Source organism: Parambassis ranga, chromosome 14 (genome assembly GCF_900634625.1).
Source record: "Parambassis ranga chromosome 14, fParRan2.1, whole genome shotgun sequence".
NCBI lineage: Eukaryota > Metazoa > Chordata > Actinopteri > Ambassidae > Parambassis > Parambassis ranga.
In genome coordinates this window covers 813785-824960 of record NC_041034.1, presented here as the reverse complement: position 1 = coordinate 824960, position 11176 = coordinate 813785, and the positions used below count along the sequence as shown (strand labels likewise).

Below are 11176 nucleotides of genomic sequence, written 5' to 3'. Positions count from 1 at the left end.
TGATCATTCACGAGGTCCACTGTGAGCTGCTGCCTACCAAAACACTCACCAACAGTTTCTGATGGTAATTAGTCCTCAGAGGGGGGAGACTGTTTATCAGAGCTCAGAGGATTACACCGATTACAGGAAGGGCTCAGGGGCGCGAGCTTGTGAAGACAAACAGAAAAAAGTTCACCAAACATGAAGATTCTCAAGTCATCCAGGTCATTTCCATTCAAGAGTTTGACTGATGGACAGCGAGGATGCGACGTGGCCCCCAGAGATAATTATCCTTCACCTTCCCTTAACCTGCGTTAGCCAGCTAGCTGACGCAGCTCTGTGAGCTCCAAGCTGGGCAATTAGCTCTTAGCTTAGCCATGGACAGTCAGAGCACAGATTACACATGTGCTGTAACTTCACAGCATGAAACACAACAAACAACCAGACCCTCGGCCCGAGAACGCAGGATTCTCATAAACACGTTTAGTCTTTAAACAGCAGACGATGGAGACACCATCAGACCAGCATCACAGTCAGCTGGTGCAGAGACGCCCTGTGGACACACCAAGCTGTGTCATTACAAAACAGAAGGTTGCAGTCTGTCCCTGTCCAAAAGTCCCTGAACGCCTCACTGCAGCCTTTAATTCAATCAGCCTGATGGTCACCGAGCACACCTGGGACACTCATTACACACAGCTGAGCAGTCACATGGCTACACATGCTTCCTGGCTGTGCTCAGGAGTGCAGTATTTTTCCAGAATCTTGTTACACTCTCACGCTCACTCCCTGCATGTGAGGGTCGGTGCAGGGCACTCCACAGTGTGGTCATCGGGTTTTGGACACTCCCTCCAACATGTTTGCCAAAAAGTGCTGATCTCTGCCGGCTAAGCAGACTATGTCGCTAGCAATTCATGTTTGTGCTGTTAAAGCACAGTTGATATATTAAATATACATTTTATTATGTGGCGACAACTCGTCATGCTTTATTACAGGGATCAGACAGCTCCTGTGCCGCCTTTTTTCTGCACGATAAATGACTAATGTAGTGACCATCGGTGGTACGCTGCTTTTCATGATGCATTGTGGGATACTTTGAGGGCCCTATATGGGGTCTAGAAATTCTTACTACATGTGTGGACCAAGCCTTATTGGAGAAATGTGTTTCATGTCTCACGTTCAAAGATCTGACACAGCTGACAAAGCTTGCTGTTCTTTCGGCAGGGTTCATAGTGTCTAGGGTTAAAGTTTTGCTATGCTGTCTTAAAACTAAACAATTCAGGTCTGCAAAGTACACAAACAGTACACAGACCATGTAGCTAAAGGAAGGCTGATCTGTTGAAATGTCATCTCCCGCGGTTTGAACTGGTTCGGTGGTTTCCTGTTGTTTATGTGTGAAGTTTGAACAGAGAAACTTTCAGAAACTCAACCCTCAGTTCAGCTGGTGTTGCGTGGGAGTTCAGGTTCAGCCGACGGCTCCCTGCAGAGATCTTGCCGCCCCACGGTACTAATTAACCAACTGTCACTGTAACGACAGCAAACAAACAAAAGCAGCTCTGAACCCCCTGCTGATGTCAGCTGTGGGCACGCCTCACCCTCAGAAGTCTGATTAGTTTTGCTGAAGCTCTGTCTCAACTCTAACTGACCATACAGTCCTTGAACTCAGTGTCCATGACTCTGTTATGTACCCTTCCTCAGCCACCAGCTGGCTACAACCCAACACTGTGAGGTCTACTCCCATCCTCAGCTTTAAACGTCAAGAAGGAAAACGTTGCACATCTACAAGTGTAGAAATACATGTTTTCTGTAGCACATTAATGAGTCTACCACTGCTGAGCAGCCTGAATGGGGCCACAGCTGTGGAATTTACATATTCTACATTAGATGGCAAAATAAATACTCTAATCTGGGACTATTGGGATGACAAAATCCCACTGTTCATGTAGGTGGAATTTGGCCTTTAGAATCAAACCATTTCACCTCAGTGCTCACTGTGGTTAGAGCTGGAGTGAAAGCACATTTCACTAATATGCAAAAGCTATGCAGCACCAGGCCAAGGTTTCCAAACCTCTCTGACACGTGCAGAAGGCAAAACAGGAGCAGAGGAGCTGTGCTAAGTCCTGATGCTTCAGTACATGGGTCAGGCCCCAGGATAAGAACAGTTCCAGAGTGAAGGTTCAGAGGACACAGAGGGACAGACAACCCGGATACAACGACACAAGAGTAAAGCTGACTACTATTACTGGCAAATGAAAAGCTGGTCTATGCCGTGGATCACGACCACATGGACAGAAGGGGGTGGCAGTCAAACCTGCAAAAGCCACAGTTAAAACAAGCAATAAACACCCAGGTTATTACAAGTGGTCAGGGCGGAGGGGGGCTTCCCTCCTGATTCTGGACTGGCTGGTATTGGGCAGAGGTTAGCACCGGTGCTGTCAGTTCAGTTGGTTCTCCTTGTGAAAGGGTCCTAGGTTTGATTCCAGTCCCCCGTGTCCTTCTGGTGGATGTGTATAACTACTGGAACTACACGCTCTATCAAAATGTAGTTCTGACTTCACCCTGTGTATCAACAACTAAACATTCTCCAAGGTTACCAGCTGGCTGCGCCTGCCCCCCCTGGATGGCTGCATCCCTTTATAAAAACAGGCCAGCGTTTGTGGTTTGCTGCCACGAGGTTGGCTGCTTGGTGTCTGACAGCTGAGGAGCAGCAGGTGATGTTCCAAGGTTTCCTCTTTTGTTTCAGGCGAGCGTGACCTCCTGGTGTCTTTTGTTCGTTCCATGCAGGTGATATTTATTTGACAAATCGTTTGTTTCAGTGGTTTCAGCACGATGGAAAACTACACGTTCAACAGCTTCACCCTGCAGGTGGAGGGGCTGAAGATCACAGAGGTGTCCACCTACCCCGTCTTCTTCTTTTTCCTTTTGTCCTATGTAATTATTATGTTCACCAACATTGGCATTGTAGTGCTGGTTTGCATCGACAAGAGCCTCCACCAGCCCATGTACCTGCTGTTCTGTAACCTCCCCTTTAATGACATAGTTGGAAATTCGATCATGGTGCCTCGCCTGCTCTCAGACATCCTGCTGCCGCCCTCTGAGCGCCTCATCACTTACTATGAGTGTGTGGTTCAGGCTTTCACCACACACATGTTCGGCACCACCTCCCACACCGTGCTGATGATCATGGCCTTTGACAGGTATGTGGCCATCTGTAATCCTCTGCGTTATTCTTCCATAATGACCAACAGGATGGTGGTTAAGCTGACGGTCTCAGCCTGGGGAGCGGCCTTGGCTCTGGTCGGGATTCTGCTGGGTCTGACCATCCGGCTGAACCGATGCAGGACTATGATCATGAATCCTTTCTGTGACAACGCCTCTCTGTTTAAACTCTCCTGTGAGGATGTGACGATCAATAACATCTACGGCCTCACGTTCACTGTGGTCCTGCTCACCTCCTCCATCGGCAGCATCGTGCTCACCTACTCTAAGATCACCTTTGTCTGTCTGACCAGTAAGAGCAAGTCTCTGAACAGTAAAGCCTTGAAGACCTGCAGCACCCACCTCTTTGTGTACATAATCATGTTCTTTTGTGGCATGCTCATTGTCGTGCTGCATCGTTTCCCTGAGCACTCAGATTACAGGAAACTGTCTGCCATTCTGTTTCATATCATCCCAGGAAGCCTCAACCCCATCATTTATGGAGTGCAGTCTGCAGAAATACGAAAGTTTATGTCAAAACTCTTCCAGTCCAGAAAGGGTTCGTTCTGAACACATGCTTTGTCAATTGCGATGGCGGACATAAACGTGTCTGATGTTTACAAATTTCTGACCTCCGAATGCCAAAAGCCTCCCGTCACATATGCCTCATATCAGCTGTAATTTTCATAAAGATGTAATAAATATTTCTGTATAAACTGAAGACAGCTGCTCTGTTTTTATCTGTGAAACATCACCCTCTGACGAAGTGAAGCTCGTGCTCCTGAGTGTCTCAGTGAAGCTAGCTTACCTGCTAACACAGACAAATAGTTAGCACCTAGCATGCTGAGTGGATAACAGCATCTAATTGGCCCAAACTCCCAAGCAGGATCTGGTTAGCTTGTTGTTTGCTAATATGTTTATTAGCTAATGTTATGAAATGTTCTCCAGGATCCCTGCAGCTCAGACGGCATCCTTTGACCCTGCTGTCAGGGAGTCCAGCTCCACCCTCACCACACCACCGGCCCTTCTGATGAGATGTTGTTGTTAATGTCATGACCAAGAAAACAACACACAGTGTGGCTAAATCAGCTTAGCCTGCTCGCTCACTGATTTAACTGATTACTATCAAAACACCCTCTGGTGTTTAGGTGTCTTGCCAAAGTATTCATACCCCTTGAACTTTTCCACTTTTTCTCACATTATTCCCACAAAAATAAATATTTTTATTGGAATGTTATGTGAAAGACCAACACAAAGTGGCACACAGTTGTGACGTAGAAAGAATTTTTTTTTTTTTTACAAATAAAAAACTGAAAGGTGCAGTGTGCAAAAGTATTCAGCCCCCTTTTCTCCGAGTGCATCCAAGTTGCCTTCAGAAGTTGCCTGATGATTTCTGACTGATTGAATGTTGACCTAATGACTAGATAGAGTCCACCTGTGTGTAATTTAATCTCAGTCCAAATACAGCTGTTCTGTGACGGCCTCTGTGGTTTGTTGAGAGAATATTGGGGCGCAAACAGCATCATGAAGTGCAAGGAACACACCAGACAGGTCAGGAATAAAGTTGTGGTGAAATGTAAAGCAGGGTTAGGCTATACAAAGACTTCCCAAGCTTTGAACATCTCACAGACCACTGTTCAGTCCATCATCGGCGAATGGAAGGAGTATGGCACAACTGCAAACCTACTGACACATGGTCATCCACCTAAACTAACAGGCCAAACAAGGAGAGCACTGATCAGAGACACAGCCAAGAGGCCCATGGTGACTGTGGATGAACTGCAGAGATCTACAGCTAAGGTGGGGGAATCTGTCCATGGGACAACGATCAGCCGTGCACTGCACAAATCTGGACTTTATGGAAGAGTGGCATTAAGTAAACCATAAGAAGCCATGTGAGTGACCTAGCAATCATGTGGAAGAAGGTGCTCTGGTCAGATGAGACCAAAATTGAACTTTTTGGCCTAAATGCAAAACGCTATATGTGGCAGAAACCTAACACTGCACATCACTCTGAACACACCATACCCACTGTCAAACATGGTGGTGGCAGCATCATGCTCTGGGGCTGCTTCTCTTCAGCAGGGACAGGGAAGCAGGTCAGAGTTGATGGGAAGATGGATGGAGCCAAATACAGGACAAGGAAAACCTGTTGGAGTCTGCAAAACACTTGATACTGGGGCGGAGATTCACCTTCCAACACGACAACGACCCTAAACATAAAGCCAAAGCTACAGTGGAATGGTGTAAAATGAAACATATTAAACCTAAATACAATCGAGAATCTGTGGCATGATCTGAAAACTGCTGTTCAGAAACGTTCTCCATCTAATTTGACTCAGTTTGAATTGTTTTGCAACGAAGAAAGGGCAAAGATTTCAGTCTGTAGATGTGCAAAGCTGGTAGAGACATACCCCAAAAGACTTGCAGCTATAATTGCAGCAAAAGGGGGTTCCACAACGTATTGCCTCAGGGGGGCTGAACACTTTTGCACACTGCACTTTTCAGTTTTTTAATTGTAAAAAAAAAATGAACTCATGTTTAATTTTCTTTCTGCTTCACAATGTGTGCCACTTTGTGTTGGTCTTCACATAACATTCATATAAAATATATTTATGTTTGTGGTCATAATGTGAGAAAATGTGGAAAAGTTCAAGGGGTATGAATACTTTTGCAAACCACTCTAGGTGTCTTGCCATTTTACGTAACAGACTAATGAGATCCTGGGTATGTTTATGTATAGATTTTAGCCAACAATAAAAAGTGTAATGGTACAAAGCTAACGCGGCTGACCTATGATCCTCATAGGGACCGTCGGAACCATGATGTGGCATCAGTTTATTCAATAACAAGCAGAAAGAGGGTAAAATCTGGACCACATCTGAATAAAACAAACAGTAGACCCGCCTGCAGGATGACGCTGGGGAACAAGTTTCCAGACAACAGCTGACCTGCATGCACGTGATGCTGCAGCTGATGGCCTCAGATAAAAGCGTGTGCTGTCTGAGCCTCAGGTTGGAGGGAGGGTGGTGTTGATGCAGGAACATGAATGCTGACATGTTTCCTCTGAAGGATTTCAGATCCAACTGAGAACGCGCTCGATGTTTTTATTGCTGCCAACAGCTCTTTAACATTTGAATGTAAAGTTACAGACTGATGGAAAATCAGACGTTCAGTGGAGACATGCTGCTCCTGGAGGGGTTAAAGGTCAGCCCTCAGTCCTCCATCCTTGTCTTCCTCCTACTCCTCCTCGTCTACATCTTCATCATGGTGTCTAACCTCGGCCTGGTGGCACTGATCTTCGGGAGCAGGAGCCTCCATCAGCCCATGTACCTGCTCTTCTGCAACATGAGTATTAACGACGTGTTCGGGGCGACCATCATCATCCCCCACGTGCTCAAACATCTGTTCATATCCGACTCTGAGCGCTACATTCACAGCATCGAGTGCTTCATTCAGGCCTTCTGTGTCCACCTGTACGGGAGCACCTCCCACACCGTGCTCATGATCATGGCCTTTGACCGCTACGTGGCCATCTGCCACCCGCTGCGGTACAGCACCATCATGACTAACAGGATGGTGGTGAATCTGTCGCTGGCGGCGTGGGGCGCAGCCTTAGTTATGGTGTCGATCCTGCTGGGCCTCACCATCCGCCTGTCTCGCTGCAGGAGAGTCATCCCCAACCTGTTCTGTGACAACGCCTCCCTGTTCAACCTGTCCTGCGAGAGCGTCCTCATCAACCACATCTACGGCCTCGGCTACACCGTGGTGCTGCTCGGCTCCTCGCTTGGCAGCGTCACGCTCACCTACCTGAAGATTGCTACTGTTTGTTGGAACAGCAAGAACAAGACACTGAACAGCAAGGCGCTGCAGACCTGCACCACCCACCTCACTGTGTACATCCTGCTGCTGGTATCGGCCTTCATCATCGTCATCCTGCACCGCTTCCCTCAGCTGTCTGACCAGAGGAAGGTGGCGGCCATTGTTGGTGAGGTGGCTCTGCCCGCGCTCAACTCTGTGATCTATGGGCTGCAGATAAAAGAGATCAGGCAGAGAATCATCAGAGTGTTCCAGCGTAAAATCAACTTAAAGTGACAGAGGGCTGAACACAGGGGCTGACACACTCCTGCCTTTCAGTATAACATGCTTTATATATTTATACTGTGTTTACTCATGCTACACTTCATTTGTCCTGTTTTTAAGTATTGAAGTCTCCTTATTGGATATTTGAGGTGTGAGTCTTTGTCACAGCTCAGTCCAGTCAGGTCTGTTTGTCACAGGTGGACTCGGAGCAGACTCAGTGTCAGCGTACAGAGATGCCAGAAGTACCACGAGCCACTAAATCCAGTGTGTTTTTGTAGTATGCCAGCCAGCATGCTTTTCAGGCTGATATTACCCACAATCCTCTGCACAGAGGATGACAAGTCATGTGTCTGAGCTGCCAGGTGAACAGCAGAGCTTCTGAATGAAAAAGACCTGGATGGCGAGGTTTAAATGGTGTGAGCCAGGGGTCAGCATCCTTCAGCATTAAAAAAGCCATTTGGGCCGGTTTTCCACTGAATAAAGCACAGGAGCCACAAACCCCTAACTACTAATCTACACCTATCTGACCACTAAATTGAAGGTAATATTAATCCATGTATAGGCCTAATATAGATAGACAGAATATTTATCTGAACAAAAAATGCCAGTTTATGTTATTTGGATTACAGTGTGCTGTCATTCATGTCATTCATGTCCTCCATGCTGTAGGCTACAGTAGTCAACCTGAATTATGAAACACGTAGTTCAGGGTCCGATATAAAAACAAGTATGAGGACCCAAAGATTGACAGGACTCCAAATGCAAACTTTTCCATGTTCATATAAGTGTCAGGAATGTCATTCCATGTAGGCTGTCGAGCACGAGTTCGTCCGATGTCACAGGTGCTGTGTACAGCACGCGACCGTGATGCATGTTTTGACAAAATATTAATATCACAAGAGCATCTCAATCTCCAAAGAAACAACTATTACTATGAAAAAAATAAATGAATAAAATAAAATACATTTAAATTAAACTGCCATTATTTATTCACATTATTATTATTGTTTTCCAAAAATGAGCTCGCTGCCTGGGAGCCACAGCAGAGGGATGAAAGAGCCTCATGCGGCTCCGGAGCCGCAGGGTGCCGACCCCTGGTGTGAGCATAGTGTCCCAGCTGTGTGACCCTTGAAACCACCACGATGATGGAGTTTCTGCTCCTGATTGACTAAAACTAGCTTGCTAGCAGCCTAATGTTAAATATTTAACTTCCAGGGCTGAGACATGAAGCACAACGCTGCACTTCCTGCAGGCTGCAATAGTGAGTCAGTCCACTCAGACCTCTGTGTTGGTGATGACTGCAAGCTTTGTTCTCAATTCAATTCAGTTCAGTTTTATTTATACAGCGCATTTTACAATCAGAAATGGTCTCAAAGCGCTTCACAGAAACCCAGAGCATGAGACCCAGAACCTAAGAGCACTGTGGCAAGGAAACACTCCCTTTAAGAGGAAGAAACCTTGAGCAGGACCCGTATACTTAAGGGGGAATCAGTCCTGCTGCCAGTCGGCTGGGTAGAGGAGGAGAAGAAGAGGGAGACAGGACAGAGAGGATGAAGGAGAGAGAGAGAGAGAGAGAGGAGCGAGGCACAAATCTATGAGGAAGACAGTGAACACAGATTATGAGACGATATTACCAGTGTGAGCCAGACTAATGAGAGTAGAGGAGAGGTCAGAGGTCAGAGGGAGCTCTAATTCATTTATCTAGTTTTATTATATAAGTATAAGTTTTTAATATATTTTTTCAATGACCCACAAGAATTTCTGAAGTATCTCTAAAGAGAAAAAACAGGGCTCAGGAACATCGTGGATCTGTAAACAGGATTGAAAAAGTTGGGAGAAGTTGAGAGAAGTTTTCATTGGCTGGGATGACGGCCCTCAGCCGGGCTAATTAGGCCCCGAGTGGATTAGGCAGCCGTGATTGGAAGCCGTGAGCTCATAAAAAGTGTGTGTCTGTCCAACTGAGGCCTGCCAGCAGGAGGTCCGCATCACAGGTAAAGCTTGCTTTGTGCTTTGTGTGTGACATTAGTGCTGTAGAAGGTTCTAGGTGAACACCGGTGGCTCAGTCTGACTGCAGCGGTGCACTGTGGAGTGCAGTGCAGACCAGATCTGTAGTCTGTGATGACTGCATCTCTGCTGCCAGCAGGAATGATTCCTGTGTGTGTCTGGCGTGCCTGTCCAGGCACTTCAGCTTCCTCACACACACAGAGATGTGAGATGTGTTATTACTGTCAATTGGCCGTTGGTGTAATTGTGTGTCTGTTTGTGAGGCCAGGCTGTAATCTGACATGTCTGTCTGTGCATTCTACTGCTGAGTGGTGTGTGTGTGTGTGGTCCTCTGCAGGATCCTCCCTCTTGCAGTATGGAGAACACCACCATTAACTTGGACATCCTGCAGCTGGAGGGGTTAAAGGTCAGCCCCGAGTCCTCCGTCCCAGCCTTCGTCCTCCTCCTCCTCATCTACACCTTCATCGTCATGGCCAACATCAGCCTGGTGACGCTCATCACCACACACAAGAGCCTCCATGAGCCCATGTACCTGCTCTTCTGCAACATGAGCATCAACGACCTGTTCGGGGCGACCGCCATCATCCCCCACCTGCTGAGTGACATCTTCGTTCCAGTGTCCGAGCGTTACATTTCTTACACTGACTGCGTCATCGAGGCCTTCTGCGCTCACTTTTACGCCAGCAGCGCTCACACAATACTCATGATCATGGCATTTGATCGTTACGTGGCCATCTGCAACCCCCTGCGCTACTCCACCCTCATGACTCACAGGAAGGTGGTGGCACTGTCGATGTCTGCATGGGGCGTATCACTGTTAATGGTGGCGATCCTCATCTACCTCAGCGTGCGCCTGTCGCGCTGCAGGTGGGTCGTATTCAACCCGTTCTGTGATAACGCCTCCCTGTTCAACCTGTCCTGTGAGAGCGTCCTCATCAACAACATCTACGGCCTCACCTACACCGTGGTGCTGCTGGGCTCCTCCATCGGCAGCGTCACGCTCACCTATCTGAAGATCGCCATCGTGTGTCTGAGCAGCAAGAACAAGTCACTGAACAACAAGGCGCTGCAGACCTGCACCACCCACCTAGCCTCGTACATGATCATGCTTGCGTCAGGCAGCATCGTCATCATCCTCCACCGCTTCCCACACTTATCCAGCCACAGGAAGTTAGCCTCCATCCTGCTGCATGTGGTTTCCCCTGCGATGAACGCGGTGATCTACGGACTGCAGATCAAAACACTGCGAGATAAAATTCTCATCCTGTTCACTAGGATGAAGTGACTCATAGATCCATGTTAAAACGTTCACTAAGTATTGATGATGATGATAACATGAAAACATTGTTGGTCCAATATTTACACTCTGAGGCAGCAGTGTGTCGTGTTCATGAACCCGCCTGGGTTTGCATGTTCTGCCTGTGCACTCGGCTTCCTCCCACACTCTAAAGATGTTAATTGGTGACTCTAAATTGCCTGTAGGTGTGAGTGCTGCCCTGCAATGGACTGGCAACCTGTGCAGTACCAAATATCAACACAAAATCTTCCAACAATGACAAAAGAAAATAAATATCATTAAAATGGCTAACTTTGTGCATTCTGCAAGACAACAGGACAACATGACCTCAAAGAACACTGAAGAAAGCTAAGTCAGGATTAGCAGCAAATCCCATCTCTATCAGGATGGGTTATCTCAGCATGTTCCTCTACAGGTATTAAACACCACTGAACACAATAAAAGTTCAGCTTGAATATTTTTATTGTTTTAATGACTTTAATGTGTAATGCTGTTTGAATTAAAAGAATATTCTAAATTAAAGAAAACGTGTGGTTATGGCAGGGCGCAGTGTTCATAGCTCTAACACACACACACACAGCTCAGGGCGAGCTTCAGTGGAAACACATTTACCAGTTA

General features: G+C 46.9%; 3 protein-coding genes across 3 annotated transcripts; all 3 read left to right on the top strand.

The window, feature by feature from the left end:
• Positions 1–2790: 2790 nt before the first annotated feature.
• LOC114446451 (olfactory receptor 52K1-like) lies at positions 2791–3744 on the top strand. The gene has a single exon (XM_028422092.1). It carries the CDS (start codon positions 2806–2808, stop codon positions 3742–3744), a length of 939 nt encoding a protein of 312 aa, XP_028277893.1. The 5' UTR covers positions 2791–2805.
• A 2583-nt stretch (positions 3745–6327) lies between these two features.
• Positions 6328–7269, top strand: LOC114445900 (olfactory receptor 52N5-like). Its single transcript, XM_028421213.1, has one exon. The coding sequence runs from the start codon at positions 6331–6333 to the stop codon at positions 7267–7269; it is 939 nt and encodes a 312-aa protein (XP_028277014.1). The 5' UTR covers positions 6328–6330.
• Positions 7270–9616: 2347 nt separating this feature from the next.
• On the top strand, positions 9617–10546 carry LOC114445899 (olfactory receptor 52D1-like). Its single transcript, XM_028421212.1, has one exon. The coding sequence runs from the start codon at positions 9617–9619 to the stop codon at positions 10544–10546; it is 930 nt and encodes a 309-aa protein (XP_028277013.1).
• Positions 10547–11176: the final 630 nt, after the last annotated feature.

What these genes read in the sequence shown, in the direction of transcription:
- LOC114445899 (XM_028421212.1), top strand. Translation starts at nt 9,617, where the DNA reads ATGGAGAACACCACCATTAACTTGGACATCCTGCAGCTGGAGGGGTTA.
- LOC114446451 (XM_028422092.1), top strand. Translation starts at nt 2,806, where the DNA reads ATGGAAAACTACACGTTCAACAGCTTCACCCTGCAGGTGGAGGGGCTG.
- LOC114445900 (XM_028421213.1), top strand. Translation starts at nt 6,331, where the DNA reads ATGGAAAATCAGACGTTCAGTGGAGACATGCTGCTCCTGGAGGGGTTA.